Here is a 20,404-nt window from a genome sequence, read left to right on the forward strand (position 1 = left end):
TTTGCCTTAAACGGATGTTGACATCCGTTGAAGGATGTCATCAGTTTAGGCTTCGTTTTCATTTTACGTTTTAGGGTTAAAGAATTATTGGAAAGATTATTGGAAGGATTATTGGAAGGGTTTAGGGTTTAGGGTTTAGGATTATTGGAAGGATTATGACTACGTACCTGGAAAGGAACCACGACAAGCACATTACACCACAAACGCACTGCACCACGTACTGCACCGAAAGCAAGAGGAAGATTGCTTGATAATTCTTTTCACGATCACTGAGCTTTGCAGAAAAATATTTTACTCATACAAGGAACTACGTAGGTTATCAGTGAAATATGTTATAAATGAGTAAAATTAAAAAACAATAATTCTAAAAATAAAATTTTACTGAGGGGCAAAATAGTAAAGGGGAGGTGGAAGGAGAAGGCTGTGGTGGTGGAGGGAGCAACACCCTAAACAAAATATAACAAGTCCAGTGTGGTTGTTGCTTCCTTTATTCCATTAAATTTCTTCCTGTGTCCCATCATTCCGGATTTTAGTTTCCACAATACATTAAATCAATTCCAGAATTTTTTTTCAGAAGACAATCATCCCATTCCTATTGGAAAACTTTTCCAGGAAACTTTTGATGGGATGCAGAGAGAAAATTGATCCATGTTGGTTCTTTAGTTGGTCAAGGATATTCTTGCTTCTTCTTGGCCCTTTACCCATACTTGGAGAGCAACACTCAGACGTTCATGAAATTTGCATAGTTGGTGTCACATTGTATGAGAAATGTACTGGTGTTTTTTTTTGTGCTAGTTGAGACTCCTCAAGCCTTCTTTTTTTCTATCAATGGGAAACATTTTTGGTAGAGAAAAACTAGATCACATCATTTTTCAAAATTTTTTATGCTTTTGTTATATAAAATAGTAATATATGTTAGTAAATACTGTGGAAATTTCACTTAAATTAAAAATAAAAATTAATTTACAATATATAAATGAAATAGTTTTTATTTTATTAGATGATTTTGAGAGAGTAAATTAAATTTAAATTTACTTTTTATTACTATTATACTTAATTTTTTAAAATTTGTTACGTCTAATATAACACTTGTCATTAGATTGTTTTTACTAATTAAATATCATGATTCATAAGTTAGTTTTTTATTTTCATATTTAATGCATTGTTTCTATGTTTGATTTGTGATTCTTAAGGTATTGGAAAATATCTTTAGAATCTGGACTTGAAATTAAACGTCTAATAAATGCTTGTATCTATGAATAAAACTTAGTTCATTAATAATCTTAGACTCTTGAAATTAATGCATGATTTCACTTGTTGAAGATTTAAGGGATTGAAACCTAATGTGTGACCATACGCTAAAAGACTTTAAGAATAGAATTTGAATATGTTAGTGAGTTGATTTTGACTTGAATATAGAATTAAGATATTTGTGAATGCATGAGAATAAAGTATATCAAATCTAATTTGACAATTATAAATAATCTATGTTAAAATTCTTGTTGCATACAAATTGTTTGATGAAAAGAGTTTCCGTTGTGTTTTTGTGAACTTTGTGGTCAATTGAGTTATTCAGTGCAAGAATTATTGAGTGTTACACAAATTTCTTGGAAGAAAACAATGTTTATCACTTGTTACGTGTGATGGATGCACTTGTCATTTAGTTGGTTTTGTACTAACACAAAGTCACTACAAATAGGATTCGAGTAATCATATGAGTTGATTTTGACTATAAATTGAAATTGAGATATTTGTGAATACATTAGAATGAAGTAGATGAAATCTAATTTTGACAATTGAAAATACTTTAAATTAAAAATTTTGTTACACATTAACTATTTGATAAAAACTCAAAGAGTTTCCGTGCTTTTGTTATCTTTGTGTCTAATTGAGTTGTGAATTGCAAGAGTTGTCGAGTGTTGCACAAATTCTTTGAGAGAGAATGATGTTTATCACGTCTTACGTTTAACAAGTACACTTATCGTATTGTTGGTTTTATGTTAATAGTAAGAAGTAAGAGGAAGAGGAGGAGGCACAGATAAAGGTAATCATGCACTCACGGAAGTGGCACAATATAGCAGCGGGGAATAATGATAGTGGAGGCCACAGTGGTAGTGATAAAGGATGAAAAGAATGAGGAAGAGAAAAATGATAGGAAAAAAAAAGAAGAAGAGAAGGAGGATGATGAAAAAGGAAGAAAAGAAGAAATAAATAATAGTAAGTAGTGACAAGATGGAATCAAACCAAAGGAGAAGAGGAGAATTAAATCACAATATTTAATACCAGATTTTACCTAAAACCAAAATTTGCATGTGACTATTAATAGATGTTTATAGACAAATAATTTCGTATAGATTATGATCCTTGATAATTATCAAATAGTTATCAACAAATATTTCTCCATAATTCAAACTTATTTGTAAAGTTTATCTACAATATTTTACACACAAATATGAAACAACTTTTGTACCAAAAAGAACTCGCTTTTTAAAGGAGAAAGTTTTTAAAACTCTCCTACATTCTATCAAAATTGACCCACGTAAATGACCATAGGGAAATTGGGATTTGTTTAGTTGGATTTCAGTTTTTTTATTTCATTTTTAGAATATATTTCTTAAATCAATTTTAGAAAGAATAGAGAGAAAATGCGTTTGGTTAAAAAATCTGGCAAGTATCCGTTTCAACTTGTTGACACCATAATCCATCATAAATGAAACTTCCTTTTTCGTTCTTGAATCTTGTTTTTATTTTTATGATTTAAAATCTAATCGGAAACTATTGCTTTTAAAACACCAAACATTATAAATCAATTTGTTAATTCTAAAAAGAAAAAAACTGTTTTTGAAAACAAATGTCAAATAGATTTTTATTTTTTTCCTTTGAATAGCGTTACCCAACTTGACTTATTAGACCCCACCACACTAATTAAAATGGGATCAGATACAAAGTAGGAAAGTGACCTTCAATTCACCCAATAATGTATGTTTGGCATTGGAGCTAGTTAGCTACGAACTTGGTCGATTTTTATGATGAAAAAAGATGACCAGGGAGAGCAATTTCCCATTTGATTTCTGTGTTAATAATTTAGTTTATTCAATATAGTACTAGCTAGTATGTCAATTATGTTTCTAATTATGATTAGATTGTGGCAACCTAATAATGTGTGAAATTTAAAGTGGCTGCAGCTATTAAATTCAATCACATGGTTGGTCACAGATGCACGAACAGGGTGACCAGGCTCTCCTCGATCCAAACCTTAGGTTACTATAAGTTGCACACTAATAAATTCATCTTCATGGTGATTCTTTTACCTATCTGAACAAGAAAGTAGTACGTAGCCGAATCCAAAGGGTGTTTGAACCAAAAACATGTGCCTCTCAGAAGCATAGAAAGAAAGATGCAAGTTCATCCATCATTTCACAACTATCGGTAAAACGCTGCTTTGTCTTTTGGCAACCTAACAGTGACTTACAACTGCTGCATGAATGTTGAATTCAGAGGTATCTTTCAGTCACATTTTGTAACCAGTTGCTAGGTTATAGACCCTCTTTCTTCCACTGTCAAATACACATATCTTCTTTTCACGTGTGTGCCTTCTAAGTGGTAAGCATTATTTATGGCATAACTTTGCTGGGGATTCATACACATGCATACATAAAAAAGTGTTTCATAACATAAGTTTTTGATGAATGAGACATGCATGATGATGCATGCAATGCAGCCGTGTCTACACATGCATGGATATCATTCATGGAGGGTCAAATTCTCTTTTTGTCAAAGTTGGTATAGGTCTATAATATTATGCAGGTGAAACAAAAAATAGAAATTTATGATTAGAAGAATAGGAAGCGGTTTTACAAGTTCACGCTTTCTTCTGACAGAGTGGACTGCCATTGCTTCCCTGTAAATTTCTTCTTACAGCTTACAAGTCATGGTGCATTGTCCCCATCTCTGGATGCTACATCCATGTCATGTAAAAAGAGAAGGGTAAGAAAAGGAAAAATGGAATATTGGAATTTGTTATACATGAACTCAGGCTGTGTATGAAGAAACAGAGAAAGAGAATTATTTTTTGACCAGCAAAATTTGTTCTTTCCTTTCAACCTTATGTTGCCTCATAAATAACACATGAGAAGGATCCTTCATTTTTAGCTTATTTTTTGCATTCATTTTCTGCATGTAGAAATATAAACCTTGATTATATAAATTCTATTAAATTATTAATTTTGTACAGCAATAACAAATGAAATTCATAACATAAATGACTTCGAAATCAGTTATTATAGAAGGAAATAAACTTGACTTTCATAATGAGTTTATAGATTATTAATTATCATTAAAAAATCACCGTAACAGTCAAATTTTATGCATAAAATAACTGTTTGTCCATTATTATAACCCATGAATAAAGCGGGGGACCTGAACCTAGAGAGGACTTAAAATCTGCAAACCAATCATAGCATTGTTGTACAATAGGGGTCACCACATATCAACCCTCCAGATAACATCCCCTTCTCTAGCACCTTCAAAATTCTTTCCAAAAACTTGTTTGTGAAGAAAAAGCCAAAGAAAGATAGCCATAGCACTCTGCAATTAACATGACCATCACAAACTCTTGTCCTCTGATAATCTTTCTGTGCTTCACAATGCCCCGTTTTCTATTTTGTGATGAGGAACTGCATTCAGGTACTGAAGCAAATCCCTTACCTTTTTTTTTTTCTCTAATGATTATGCTTCTGCGACCCTGAAGCTTACATAATATGTTAGCAGGTCAATCGACCCAGATTTTGCATTCTTTCCATGAAGACAGAAACGGGTCCAGAACAGTGTCAGTGAAAGCAGAACATGCTGCCTCTACAAAAAATTTGTTGCATGGTATATATATCTTACTCTTCCAGCTATGATGAAAAAATAAAAAATTATTTTTCATTTTTCTATTCATTTTTGGAGTCCCTTTTGACCGTGCCTTTGATCATGATGACTTTAGGTTCTTGCACAAGCAAAGACATAAGCATCTCACAAAGCACAAGTTCTACATCAGGAATACCACAGTTCATTGTGCAGATTGTTAACACGTGTGTTTCTGGATGTCCTCCCCGTGACATTCACCTCCACTGTGGTTGGTTTGCTTCTGCTAGACTAGTGAACCCCAGATTGTTTAAAAGGATCTCCTACGATGATTGCTTGGTCAATGGAGGGAACCCTTTAATCCCTAGCCAGATAATCAGAATTGCATATTCCAATTCTTTCATGTACCCTCTTGCTTTCAAGTCTGCAAAATTTTGCTGATGAATCCAAATATAAGGTAGAATAAGTAGAAGACTTCTTTGAAATGATAACCAACCAACCCATGAGTTCACCACCTTCTATTTCTGTGGCTGTAGCTGCATGTTGCATGGAATACTGTAAAATAATTGTGGTATATTATTATTAGTGTGTCTCTCACTGAAGATAATCATTCTTCTTGATAAATACTTTTTCGGGTAATTTCTTCTTTATACTTTATGAACACTTCCCAAATCAATTAACAAAACATTATAGTTTACTTCTCTTCAAGTTATATAAAAAAAATTATACTTAATTTTAAAGTTACTAAATATCTAGTCAGTTTATTTTTTATTTTATTTATAATTCTAGGAATAAATAATTACCATTCTATAATTTTAAGAATTAAAAAATTAATTTACATTCAAAAAGCTATTAATTAATATTATGATTTTGTGTATTGTGTTATTATATTTCACACTTTTTTTTATGTATATCCTTTATGATAGTTCAATCATTCGGATGGTGAACTTAACTTAGATACGAGTCACTGTTTGAAAAGTAAATTGGTCGATCATAAATGTGAATCATCTATTTTTTTATCTCAAATATTTATTTATACATTATGGGATGAATTTTTAATTAATATTGACTTAATCATAACCTAATTGTGGATAATCATACTTTATGTTCAAGTTAATCAGCGTTAAAGTTAATGTGCCTGATTTATGACCGAGCTATTTGTTTTTTGACATACGGATTTTATTAGTAATTTGTTGGATAATTCAAATTAAAGTTAATTCTTTTATTTGTGGTTAATCGAACACTCAGATAAAATATAATAATTTGAAGAAATAATAATATTTATTTCAATGTTTTAAAACATGTTAAAAACTTTTATAATGTATAAACATCACTTTATTTTAAAATATAATTTTATTGTTCAATATACAATTCAATAATAAATAATTTATTGATAATAAAAATCTTATATCATTAAAGAAATAAAATTTGAAATAATTTTTTTCTATAATTAAAATTACTTTTATCAATAAAATGTAATGAATTAATTAATTAACACAATAATTAAAAGAATAATAAAATATCAATAACTAATGGTAAAATAATCTTATATTATTATAGAAAAAAAATTGAGATAAATATTTTCCTATAATTAAAATTATTTTTAACAATAAAATCTAAATGAATGAATTAATAAATTAGCACAAAAATTAAAAGCGTAAAAAATTATCAATAATGAGAAAAAAATTACACTATAATAGAAATATAATTTGAAATACTCTAAAATAATTGTGGAATTATTATTAGTGTGTCTCTGATCGAAGATAATCATTCTTCTTTATAAATACTTTTTCGAGTAATTTCTTCTTTATACTTAACACTTCCCAGTTCAATTAACAAACATTATAATTTACTTCTCTTCCCAAATCAATTTCTTCTTTATATTTTATTGAAACTTTTTTTATGTTTCTAGACAAAAATACTCTGATATTATAATTCTAGGCAATTTTTTAATTAGGTATATGTACAAGTGGTGCGACACCCACATGACTTTAAACGTATAGAAGTTGAATAGGAGGTACACGACTTTGATATATTCACAATAAAAAAGATGAAGTTTTACATCTTTACATTTTTTTTATTCTTGATAATCGATTACACAATATTAAAATTGTGCAGGGCACACAACTTCTGTACAGCGGATGGAATTCGAATCACAGATCTACCAGAAGAAAAATGGGAAACTAAAATATAATTAAGATATAATTGATTATGATGTAAGTTTTAGTTAAATTAATTTTAAATAAGATATAATTGTGATTACAAAGTATCTACCTATTTTTTCTTATTATGATTAAGATATAAATGATTATGAATGATTATAATTTAAGTTTTAATTTTAATTGATTATAATTAATATATAATTAATTATGTTGATTATATCTTAATTTATTATATTATAATTTTTAATACGATGAGCAAGTAAAATTGTTTCTATGAGGCTTTTTAATAATGAGAATATAATAAAGAAACATTTATTATATATTATTTAAACCTATATATATATATATATATATATATATATATATATATATATATATATTAATCATAACCTATTAAAATCATAATTAATTATATCTTAATTATATTTTAATTTTTCTATTTCTTCTCCTATGTTAATCAATAACAACAATGTTATAATCCATTACAGAGATCTGTTATTCGGATTTCATCAGTTGTATATATAAGTTGTGCAATTCTTGCATGATTCTAACACTATGTAATTGATTATGTATATTTATAATCGATTACTCAAGATAAAAAAAGGTATAGAGTGTACAACTTCACTTTTTTTTTTACTGTGGCAGTGCAAAAGTTATATACTCTTGTACGACTTCTTCATCGTTGGAGAGTCTGCACGATTTGTCTATAAAAATTATTACCTATGATAATATCGAAGTATTTTGGCCCAAAAACCTGAAATATTAGAATTTGTTATACACGAACTAAGGCTGTGTATGAGGAAACACAGAAAGAGAATTATTTTTTAACCAACAAAATTTGTTCTTTCCTTTTAACCACGTTGCCTCTTAAATACCACATAGGAATGATCCTTCCTTTTTTATATTACTTTTTGTATTCATTTTCTGCATCTAGAAATATAAACCTTGATTATATAAGTTCTATTAAATTATTAATTTTGTACAGCAATAACAAATGAAATTCATAACTTATGATTTCGAAATCAGTTTCATAGAAGGAAATAAATTTACCACCATACTTGTATGACTTTGATAATGGGTTTATAGATTATTAATTATCATTAAAAAAATCACTGTAACAGTCAAATTTTATGCTTAAAATAACTATTTAAATATTATTTTAACTCATGAATATAGCAGGGATATTTTTTTACTTTTTCAGACAAAAAAAATACTTCGGATATTATCGTTTTAAGCAAATTTTTTTAATTATCTATATACACAAGTAACGTAACTCTACAAAATTCAAATGAAGAAGTCCTCCATGGGTGTACATGCAATGATGAACAAACAGGAATGTACGATTTCTATACTACCATAATAAAATAGGTTAAGATGTGCACTTTTACACATTTTCAATTCCTGATAATCGATTACAAAATGTAAGGGGTGCACGACTTTTATGAATCGAATCATAGATCTTTGTAATGGATTATAACATTGTTGGAATCGATTAACAGAAAAAAAAATAGAAAAATTAAAATATAATTAATTGTGATTTATGTTTTAATTAAAATAATTTTAATTAAGATATAATTATTTATGATTTACAAAATATCTACCTATTTTCGGTGATTATAATTAAGATATAAATAATTATAATTTAAGTTTTAATTATAATTGATTATAATTAAGATAAACTAATCATTGATTGATTATATATTAATTTATTAGGTAAATAATTATAACAAATAAATAATGCAAATACATATCCAACACTTTAAGGAAGATAATTTTTTTTTGTTTTGAAATAGTATTTCAATCATTACCAAATATAGAAATATTAAATCCAAAATTGTCACAAAAAACATTGATAAAAATTATTCTGTAGACATTAATGGAAAATAATTATTACAAAAAATAATTCCACTATCACAAAAAAATACCAAATATAGAAATATTAAATGCAAAAATTGTCACAAAAAACATTGATAAAAATTATTCTGTAGACATTAACGGAAAATAATTATTACAAAAAATAATTCCATTATCACAAAAAAAAATCTGAAAAAAGTTAGAAAAAATAGTTCAAATCTATATGGATCAATCAATGACTTTAATAACCTTGATAAAAAACCATTTACAAAAAATCTGAAAAATGTTAGAAAAAATAATTAAAAATTATATGAACCTAATGTCAATAAAAAAATCAATCTCTACTCTGAATAAGAAAATATTTGAAAAATAAATTCACAAATAAAAAAATACTCTAACTAACATATGTGAGAAAATAGTTCGTCCAGTAGAAAAAATTCTTGACATTTTGTGATACTTGACAGAATGTTTTTTTGTAAATTAGTGAAATGAGATGAAAGTTGGTAAAAAAGGGTTTAAATTTTCCAGAAATATTTTAAGATTTATCAATTTCTAAAATTATGGATATAATCAAAGCATGAAAAAGAAAACAAATTTTGATAAAATGTAATTTAATAGGTTAGAATTCGGTTTAAATATTATATCATAAATATTTTTTATTATATTCTCATCATAAAAAAAAGTAATATAGAAATAATTTTACCTTTTTATGGAATTATAAATTATAATATATAATAAATTAAGATATCATCAATCATAATTAATTATATTTTAATTATGATTAATTATAATTAAAACTTAAATCATAATAGTTAATATTTTATTTATAATAATGGAATATATATATATATATATATATATATATATATATATATATATATTGTAATCATAAATAATTATATCTTAAAAATAATTAAAATTTAAATCATAATTAATTATATTTTGCCCATAATTAAAAATAAAATTGCCTAAAAGTAGTAACATTGGAAATATTTCTGCATAGAAAATTATAAAAACCGCGGGGGACCTGAACCTCCTGAGTACTTAAAATCTGCAAACCAATCATAGCATTGTTGTACACTAGGGGTCACCACATACCTACCCTCCAGAGAGCACCCCCTCCTCTACCACCTTCAAAATTCTTTCCAAAAACTTGTTTGTGAAGAAAAAGCCAAAGAAAGATAGCCATATCACTCTGCAATTAACATGACCATCACAAACTCGATTCTTCTGATAATCTTCCTGTGCTTGACAATGCCACATTTTCTATTTTGTGATGAGGAAGTGCATTCAGGTACTGAAGCAAATCTCTTACCTTTTTTTTTTCTCCAATGATTATGCTTCTGTGAACCTGAAGCTTACATAATATGTTAGCAGGTCAATCGACCCAGAATTTGCATTCTTTCCAAGAAGACAGAAACGGGTCCATAACAGTGTCAGTGAAAGCAGAACATGCCGCCTCTAAAAAAAAATCGTTGCATGGTATATACTTTTCCACCTATGATGAAAAAATAAAAATTATATTTCATTTTTCTATTCATTTTTGGAGTCCCTTTTGACCGTGCCTTTGATCATGATGATTTTAGATTCTTGCACAAAGAAAGACATAAGCATCTCACAAAGCACAATTTCTACAACAGGAATACCACAGTTCGTTGTGCAGATTGAGAACACGTGTGTTTCTGGATGTCCTCCCCATGACATTCACCTCCACTGTGGTTGGTTTGCTTCTGTTAGACTAGTGAACCCCAAATTGTTTAAAAGGATCTCCTACGATGATTGCTTGGTCAATGGAGGGAACCCTTTAGCCCCTAGCCAGATAATCAAATTCGTATATTCCAATTCTTTCATTTATCCTCTTGCTCTCAAGTCTGCAAAATTTTGCGGACGAATGCAAATATAAAGTAGAAGACTTCTAGAAATGGTAACCAACCAACCCATGAGTTCACCACCTTTTATTTCTGTCGTTGGAGCTTCATGTTGAAGATAATCAACCTTCTTGATAAATACTTTTTTGGCTAATATTTATTTTATCTTTTGTTTAAAATGCTGGTATAATTTACGTTTATATTCTACATGCTCTTTGAAATAAATTTTAAGACCTAGAAAGTTGTAAATCCTAATACCATGTTTTTCACCTTCTTTGCTGTCTTATATTTAGCATATACATATTAAAAATTTCTGGAAAAGACGCTAACATGTAAATAATCGTTTTACGTGTTCCGAAGATTTACATTGAAGAATTATATTTAAGGAAACATGAGTATTAATATATTTTATTGTTATAGCATGGAATTAGAAATTAGTTAGAGTATAAATAGTCTGAAGTTTCAATACTTTATTATTAAAATAAAAAAAGTAGAAATATTCATTATTCAAGAGCTTATTTTAAGATGAAATAGTTTTATTTTGAATATCATATTTTATTATAAGAATTTTAGAGTAGAAAAGAGTAATAATACACAATTAAAATTTCCATCAAAGTAAATTTATTTTTATCTTTTTTTTAATCAATTTTTGAAAGTTTAGAATTATTATACATCAATATGAATTTTTTTTTATACAATTATTGTATTCTATGACAGAAGGAGCTCTTATAGAGGCAAGATACTTGATCTAATTTGTTTTCTGATATCACTCTAATTTAAAAGATTTGGTTATAAAAGTGACATAATATATCTTATATAAGAAAATTTGTTTGTGTTGAAGAATGATAAATGAGTCAGTTTTGAGTTAGAGATTTTTGTGTGATCTGGTAGTGAATTTAGTTTAATTTACGAATAGGCTATCCATATTGTGTTAGAGATTTTGTGTGATGTGACAGTGAATTTAGTTTGATTTATGAATCGGTTATTCATATTGTTTGGACCGGTGTACTTGATGACTTTTGAATATTGGATGAGAAAAATATATAAGTTGAATGTTATGAGTAATTTATAGTTGTATAAATAACCAAAATATATCAATTTGATCAAATTGGTTTAGTGGAATAATTTCAACACTCAATTTTGTCCGGGTTGAAAAAATGTGTTTTTATTGGTTTTTTTTTTATTATTTTATTTTACCTTTTTGTTTTATTCTATTTTTATGTATTTAGATTTTTGCTTTTAATTTAATTTCTATTTTTCTTATCTTCAATTTGTTTTAATAGAGTTAATTAATCAAAATAATTAAAAAATTGAAAAATAAAATTAAAACTGAAAATAATTAAAAAATAAAATAAAATTGAAAAAAAATAAAAAATAAAAAAATAGAAAACGTGGAAAAGGGCGCGTATGGGATGCGTGTCTGGGGTGAGGGGACAAGGTTGTTAAGGAGATTTTTCCAAGATTTTTGGAGAGGGGGGACAAGGTGGTTACAGGGGAATATTTGCCAAGATTTTAGGAGGGGAGGTTGGATCAGAGAGAGAAAAAGAGGAAAAGGGGGGCACACGAGGGACGTTCATCTGGAGCGATCATCCAGTCACAGAAGCATATCCACCATTGGCACCGGAAAAGAAAGATAAAGGCCAGAGGAGGAAGGAGAGGAAGTCACCGGATTCTCGCAGCTAGCAGCAGCCTTAGAGCTCCGAGAGGTAAGCATCTTGCTCCCCTGTGTGATCATGTATGTTTACTGTATAACTGCCTTTTATGTTTATGCCATTTTGCTTATGCTATGGTGAGTCTGCCACATTCCCCATTTCAGAATCTTATAGCATTCGTTTATCCTCTTCCTCTAAGCATCCATCTTCATCCTTTCTTGACACTGAACCTCCAACTCCTTTCATCCATATTCACCCACTGCCACGAGACATATTAACACCCACGGCCAGTACTAACACCTCACGGTCACCACCTATCTTCACTGACTACACCATTAACTAAAAAAATCAAAATCTGTCTTCATTGCTCTGGCAACAAACAACACCAAAACAGATTCAAATCACCAAATGAGAAAACCTAAACACAGAGATAAGAGAAATTGGTAGAACAATCATCTGCCACGCCGGCAACGGTGGCTGGGAGTTCCGCCGGTGTGAGTTAGGGTCGAGCAAAGGGGGGTGCTGGTGGCGGCGTTTCTATCCCAGGCGTAAAAGGGAGACCCGTGAGGATACCTGCGAGCAGCGAAGGCATTTCCAACATTAGCGTTTGCCGCCGGTGATGTCTCTGGTCCAGCTATAGGGCGCGGCGGTGTAGCATCGGAGGCAGCGGTGGCCGCGAACGGAGTGTAGCGTCGGTGTGTAACGCGGAGGAAGACCCTCCCTGAGAATCACTGTTTTTTTTTTAAAAGAGAAAGAATGGAGACGGTGGTGTCATGGCTGGCGGTGGTTATGGGAGCGCGAGTCGTCGTCGGCGAGCCCAAGACGTGTTCTGGTTGAAGCAACGGTGGCCGGCTCTGACGGAGATGGCAGTGAGTCGTGGTGTTGAGTAGGAGATCTTGGATCTCTGGAGAGGGCACAAGCCGGCGTGAAGGAGTGAATGAGAGTGGGAAGGTAGAACCCCTAGGAAATTCTAGGTTAGAAACCATTCAACTGGGCCAGGCCCAGAATTGAGCGTACGTCTAGGAACCTTGGGCCTTTTTTGGTACGTTCGTTATTTAGCCTCTTATCCAAACGTCCGTTCGGACATTTCTTGGACGGACTGTTTGACAGCCATCTCCCCAACGAACGTCCGTTCGTCATTTTCGATAACGAGCGTTCGTCATTGAGCTTCATTGTCCAAACTTCCACTTGTCATTTCAACGACGAGCGTTCGTTATTAGGCTTCCCTGTCTAAACGTCCGTTCCTCATTCCAATAACGAACGTTCGTCATTAGGTTTTCCTGTCTAAACGTTCGTTCGTCATTTCAATGATGAGCGTTCCTCCTTGAGCTTTCCTGTCTACACGTTCGTTCGTTTTCAATAACGAACGTTCGTCATTTAAGCTTACCTGTCTAAACGTCCGTTCGTCATAACGAACGTTCGTCATTAGGTTTCCCTGTCTAAACGTTCGTTCGTCATTTCAATGATGAGCGTTCGTCCTTGAGCTTTCCTGTCTACACGTTCGTTCGTTTTCAATAACGAACGATCGGCATTTAAGCTTACCTGTCTAAACGTCCGTTCGTCATAACGAACGTTCGTCATTAGGTTTCCCTGTTTGAACGTCCGTTCGTCGTGTCAATAACGAACGTTCGTCTTTAAGCTTACATTTTTGAACGTTCGTTCGTCGTGTCAATAACGAACGTTCGTCCTTAAGCTTACATTTTTGAACGTCCGTTCGTCTTGTCAATAACGAACGTTCGTCCTTTAGCTTAAATTTTTGGACGTCCGTTCGTCATTTCAATAACGAACGTTCGTCCTTAAGCTTCCATTTTTGAACGTCCGTTCGTTATTTCAATATCGAACGTTTGTCATTAAGTCACTGTTTAAACGTCCGTTCAATAACGAGTGTTCGTCATTAGGCTTCCATTTATGAATGTCCATTCGTCATCTACCCAATGAACGCTCGTCTCTCCGCCTCAATTTCTCAACGTCCGTTCGTCATGTCTTCAACGAACGTTCGTCATTTAGCTTCCTGACTAAACGTCCGTTAATCATCTCCCCAATGAACGCTCGTCTCTCAGCCTCAATTTCTTAATGTCATGTCTTCAATGAGCGTTCGTCATTCAGCCTTCGTTCCCAACGTCCGTTCGTTATCTCTCGATGAACGTTCGTCATTCATCTCACATTTTTAAACGTCCGTCCGTTATATCCCCCTATGAACGTTCGTTATTCTTAACGTCCGTTCAGCCATTTTCATTTCTTTTGTTTATTTATTTTATTTTTATTTTTATTTTATTTATTTATTTATTTATTTATCTTTTTCTCTTATCTTATTTTGTTCTATTTATTTATTTTAAATAAATATATATATTTATTTTAAAATAAATATTTATTTTGTTCTATTTATTTATTTTAAACATCTACTTATCCTAAATATATATATTTAATAATACAATATTCATAGTTTAAATAAAAGAATTTACAAGATTATTTTTAAAGGTTTAAGCACACGTGTGACCGCTCGCGTCGTCCTTGTGCTGAAAACCTCTTCTTCTTCTTTCTTATAAAAATTATTACAAAAATATTTAAAGGTTTAAGCACACGTGTGACTGCTCGCGTCGTCCTTGTGCTAAAAACCTCTTCTTCTTCTTTCTTATAAAAATTATTACAAAAAATATTTAAAGGTTTAAGCACACGTGTGACCGCTCGCGTCGTCCTTGTGCTGAAAACCTCTTCTTCTTCTTTCTTATAAAAATTATTACAAAAATGTTTAAAGGTTTAAGCACACGTGTGACCGCTCGCGTCGTCCTTGTGCTAAAAACTTCTTCTCCTTCTTTCTTATAAAAAATTATTACAAAAATATTTAAAGGTTTAAGCGCACGTGTGACCGCTCGCGTCGTCCTTGTGCTAAAAACCTTTTTCTTCTTTTCTTAAATAAAATTTCAAAAATACGTTTAAAGCTTATTTACGTAATATTAAACGAGGGTATGAGTGCTCGTGCGATCGTCCGCATCAGCCTAGCACTCAATACTCTCAAGTCTTCCTAAATAAGTAAATAACGGTATGAGTGCTCGTGTGATCATCCGCATCGTCCTAGTGCTTAATATCGTTATTTCCCTTTTTTTAAAAATAATTAAACATATTTAAATATCGTTTTAAAGGTATGAGTACTCGTGCGACCGTTCGCGTTGGCCTAGTACTCATTACCTTCTTTTTCTCGAAAATATTAAAAACATAAAATCTCCAAAAATTAAAAACATCTGCTTTTCCAAACAACAAACAATCTCTTAACTAGAACTACGTAACCCTGATTTCTCATTTTGAATGAGAATACGTAGGAGCAAGGTCAATCCTTGTCGGGCCCAAAAAACTAAAAAATATGTTTTGTTTATTTAGAATTTTATTTTAGGGGATAATTAAACATTTTGAAAACCATATCATATTCGTGCATTTAGTTAAAGGTACTGCCTTAGGGCAGGCGTTGTTGGGTGCTAACACCTTCCCCACGCGTAACCGACTCTCGAACCCAATCTTTGGTTTTCGTGGACCGTGCTTTATCGTTTTGAGGTTTTTCCGTAGTTTTCCAAAATAAACTATGGTGGCGACTCCAAAATCTCTTTTCAAAACCCGTTTCTTTTTGGATCGTCGTCCCGTCGCGATTCCAGTTGCGACAAATACTATGTTAAAGTTAAAAATGAGATGTTAGGTATAATAATTAAATTGAAAATCTCATTTTTGAACCAAATTAATGAGTTGGTAAACTATTTTTAGGTTTAGATTGGATGCATCATCCTTTCACTAATCAAAATTTAAATTTAATTACCGAAGGGCGGAACCCTCGATAAATGTTTGCGACAAGGGATTTACCGAGGGGTCTTTGGCCGTCGATAAGCCGTCTGTAATTACCTTTTACCGACGATTTCGGGCTGTTTTCGAGGGCTCCTGGCCTTCGGTAATGCCCTTCTTTTTTGTAGTGTATGATATAAAGACCTCATATTTTTTTTAAATAGTAGTACTTTTAATATTTGATGCATTAAGTGAACCTATATCTCGTTTGGTGAAATTAATGCAAGAGCATAGAGGATTAGTCACTAGATAAAGTATAGTAGAATCTTGCTTAATGGCGAGATAGTTGGGTGAACCATTTTTCTCCTTAACGAGTTGTTCTTGTAAGAACTTTCTCAGGTTGCTCGTTGGGCTAGCAAATGATCTTGTTGGGTGAGCTTACGCTCCTACTGAGTGAGAGGACCTCTCGCTTAATTAAATTATATTTCGAAAACTTTTTGAAAAATATTTTTTAGATGTTTCTAAAATGTTAAAAATTGTTAGTTTTTATAATATTATTATTTTTCGACAAATGATTATGCTTGATGATCTGTTTGAAAGTGATGAGTTGAATTAACTTTTTCAGATAGAAATGTATGGTTTATGATATGTGAGATCGAGTTGAGTCTGAGATAGAGCCATAATCTATTGGTTATGTGTGTGTGTGTGATCAAATAGAGTTAGAGATGTAACCCTAATCTAGTACATTTGTGTGTGAAGTCTGTAATCTATTCTAAATTGTTGATATGATGTCTTTATAATATAAATATAATCCTTTTCAAAGAGAAAATATGTTGAAAGGTTGTAAATTATACATTCAGATTAGACAAAAGATTATTTTACTATATTAATATTTGATTCACATGAAAAAAGATATTAGAACACTGTCATCCTTCATCCCTATATTAGAACACATATAGGGATGTCCGAAAAGATATTTTTCACTGCCAGATTAAGGAAATTTGGGAAACCACAACAACCAAGCCTCGAAAAAATCACAACACTGTCATCCTTCATCGCCGCCACTGCCTCGCACCACCACCATGCACACGCCGCCACAAGGCCACCACCACCGCTGTCGTGCTGCAAAGCCATTTTCAGGTTGCTGTCGTCGTAAGAATTGCGCCACTCAACGCGACTCAATGCGAGAACCTACAACCATAGTACTGAAAACCTGTTCGAAACCCAAATGAAGTAAATTGCATCTCCACCATTCTCTAATCACCTTTACCCACCACCTACATCACCACCATGAATCTTCATCTTCTCCAACATAACCACCATAATTCCACCCCTAAAACCCACAGAAAAATCCTAAACTGAAAGAACCCTAAAAACCTAAATCACCATCGTGATAACCTCTACATTCTCGCTCCTCGCCGCCACCAATACTAACGCGAACCCATCCAACCATTCAAACCTTCATCTTGCCAACACAGAGCATCAGCAGCGCCGTAGAGGAGAAGATGCAAAACCCTATCGCGAAGAGAGGCAAGGGTTCGAACCCTAGCGCAACCTTCCTTGCCACCATCGTGCAACCTGCCTCCATCAACCTTCATCTTCGCGCTTCTCAACCATCAACAACCCGAACCTACAAGAAGAAACCTAGAGAAGAAACCCCCAATTTCCGACCACAACAACCAAGTCAAAAAAACCCTATTTTTTTTAATTTTCCCAATCTATGCACTCAACAATCAAACCACTAATCCCTAACTTTTAATCAGTTTTCCCTAAGTAAAATGTTGTGTTTTTATTAAAATAAAGTTTTTTAAAATTATAAATAAATAAAATCCAGCTCAGGTGTCCAAATGCTGCCACATGAATAAAATTTGTTGAGTCACCAAGCCACGAGCCCTAATTTTTAACGTCGCTCAGCGTAATTAACGACGAGACCCAAATTGATTCAATTTTACATAATAAGGTACCTAACTGAGATCATTTAGAATACGAAGATCTATTTGAGACAAACCTACACAAATAGAGATGTTCGAAAGGATTAAACCTTTAAAATATTGTAAGAAATTTATTTTGAAAAATTATTTAAAGAAAAATATAAATATATATGTGTATGTCGATATGCATAATGAATGAATAAATAAAATATAATTTGAAATGAGAATTTATAAGTGTCACATACGAATAAATAAAATATAATTTGAAATGAGAATTTATACTGTGACATCTGTTTTGGTGCATTCACAACCACAAAGCTATACCTACTAAGCTACGCTCATATGAAGTGAAAAGGGGTTGCAGTTGGAACAAGAAGAAGGCTTTGTACCGGTTTCATTTTCTGCTATTCCAACAGCTTAAAACTATTGTCTTAGAAATCATTTGACAGCTTCCATATTTATTTCGCTAAGTGGCTTGGGAAAATTATCTTGAAGCAATTCCAAGTTCACATTTCAAAATTTAAAATCTTCTTTACTGATACACCACCAATTATATGTTTAAACTCATTTATTTCAAATCACAACAATAATCTTGATACAAATGCACATAACACAAACATAATGTCATAATTGAACTCAACTTCAAAGTTCTGCTACATCACAACATTACCAATCTAATTACAATTTATCTTGAACACAAACATAATACATAACATCACTCTCAATGCCCATGACAATACAAAGAACACCAACATCATTTTGAAATTTTTCCTCTCCTACTCTAATTTCCTCTTCAACTTATCCTTCTTCTTTCTTAGATCCAATACAACCTTTTTCATACAAACTTCAACTTCTTCGCTCTTCCTTTGTAAGCTTCCTTCATTTTCATAATGTCCTTCATCAACCCATTCAAAGTAGTTACAACTTGCATTACTCTGCAAAAGAAATTACAAATCAGTAATACAAACTTCATCACAATAAGTTAAGCATTTTTTGTCACTTACTGCCCAATTTCTACATCTATAAAATAGTCTCCCTTTGTTCTTCAATGTAGTTGCCTTCAACACCAACAATCTTTCCCCACAACCACATATTTTTTAAGCTAAGTGAGAGGAGGATCCACATGTTTGGGACATTCCTGAACCAATGCTCCTTCGCGTGTAACCAATTCCTCCATTGTCAGCTTTCATTTCCCTTCAACAGTGATTTCGAAAGTAAATCAAGAAAGATCCCTTTATTCCCAACCAAAACCCTATATCTCAAATCCATCCATTTATTCACACGAAAGAGAACTATCAACTTACGTGACCAACTACACCAATGCTCAAGAAGATGAAATCCAACCTTTTGCTCTTCAACCTCCTTTCCACCTTAAATGATGATCTCGTCTTTGCTCTTCACTCTTCACAACACACTTTGAAGCTAACTTTACCAATCAACCTAATAAACCAATTAATATTCTCACTTTGCATTAAAAAATACCAACGTGGCAAGAGCTACGAAGGAAAACTGTGAACACACGTGGCCAGACGTTAGCCACATCAGCTGGTTTTAAACGGTGTTAGTTTTGGAGGATCAAAAATTAAGGTTTCCTTAAGGAGGAGGACTAAAATGTACCTTACTTTAAAAGAGAGACTAAAAACAAATTCGTTTGATAGTTTAGGGACTAAAAACATATTTAACCCTTCTTCATATTAAAATTAATTATTAGGTATCAATTTGACTTTTATTTAAATAATATTTGGAGATTTTATAGTTTTGAAAAAAAAAGTATAATTATAATTAATTTGTTCACGTGTGTTTTGACCATGAATGATATTATATACTAGATATCTAGAAAATGCATGTTCATCATTGTAATAAAATAATTTCTTTTAATAAAAAAAATGCATGTATTTAAATTACTTTTATTTAAGTAATTTCTGAAGTCAGTTCATCATTGTAATAAAAAAATGCATGTATTTTAATAAATTTTAAATTAATTTAAGCAAAACAATTACATATAATTGAAGGACGAAATGAGTAGATTGATTACTTTTAAGTTGTACTACTATAGAGGCATTCATCTGAACTTTGTGCAGCCGATACACTCACGGTGCAGTGTGATTGTCTCTCTTTTTGCATCACAATTGGGTTGCATGAAAATATAATTTAGTTTTTTAGTTTTCATGTTTCATAACAATTGGGCCTAAAGGGAAAGGTGATTTATTTGGGTCTTGCTCCTTCATGTTCTTGCACTTCTCTACTATTTTTTTTTATTCCAAAAATACTCTACACTTTTCCACTATTTTCTTTTATTCAATCTTATTTTCACTGTTCAATAT

General features: G+C 31.5%; 1 protein-coding gene and 1 pseudogene across 1 annotated transcript; both read left to right on the forward strand.

The window, feature by feature from the left end:
* Positions 1-3,326: 3,326 nt before the first annotated feature.
* On the forward strand, positions 3,327-5,476 carry LOC124846078 (TPD1 protein homolog 1-like). Its single transcript, XM_088092056.1, has 4 exons — positions 3,327-3,500; positions 3,882-4,686; positions 4,771-4,875; positions 4,988-5,476. The coding sequence occupies exons 2-4, from the start codon at positions 4,599-4,601 to the stop codon at positions 5,287-5,289; spliced, it is 495 nt and encodes a 164-aa protein (XP_087948182.1). The 5' UTR covers positions 3,327-3,500; positions 3,882-4,598; the 3' UTR covers positions 5,290-5,476.
* Positions 5,477-10,008: 4,532 nt separating this feature from the next.
* On the forward strand, positions 10,009-10,767 carry LOC124846076 (TPD1 protein homolog 1 pseudogene; annotated as a pseudogene).
* Positions 10,768-20,404: the final 9,637 nt, after the last annotated feature.

The sequence above is a fragment of the Vigna umbellata genome, chromosome 5, assembly GCF_029865625.1.
Source record: "Vigna umbellata cultivar VRB3 chromosome 5, Vumbellata_1.0, whole genome shotgun sequence".
In the NCBI taxonomy this organism is placed as follows: domain Eukaryota; kingdom Viridiplantae; phylum Streptophyta; class Magnoliopsida; order Fabales; family Fabaceae; genus Vigna; species Vigna umbellata.

What these genes read in the sequence shown, in the direction of transcription:
- LOC124846078 (XM_088092056.1), top strand. Translation starts at nt 4,599, where the DNA reads ATGACCATCACAAACTCTTGTCCTCTGATAATCTTTCTGTGCTTCACA. An exon ending in TGATGAGGAACTGCATTCAG is followed by an intron (nt 4,687 to 4,770) that starts GTACTGAAGCAA and finishes ATATGTTAGCAG; the next exon opens with GTCAATCGACCCAGATTTTG. An exon ending in TACAAAAAATTTGTTGCATG is followed by an intron (nt 4,876 to 4,987) that starts GTATATATATCT and finishes TGATGACTTTAG; the next exon opens with GTTCTTGCACAAGCAAAGAC.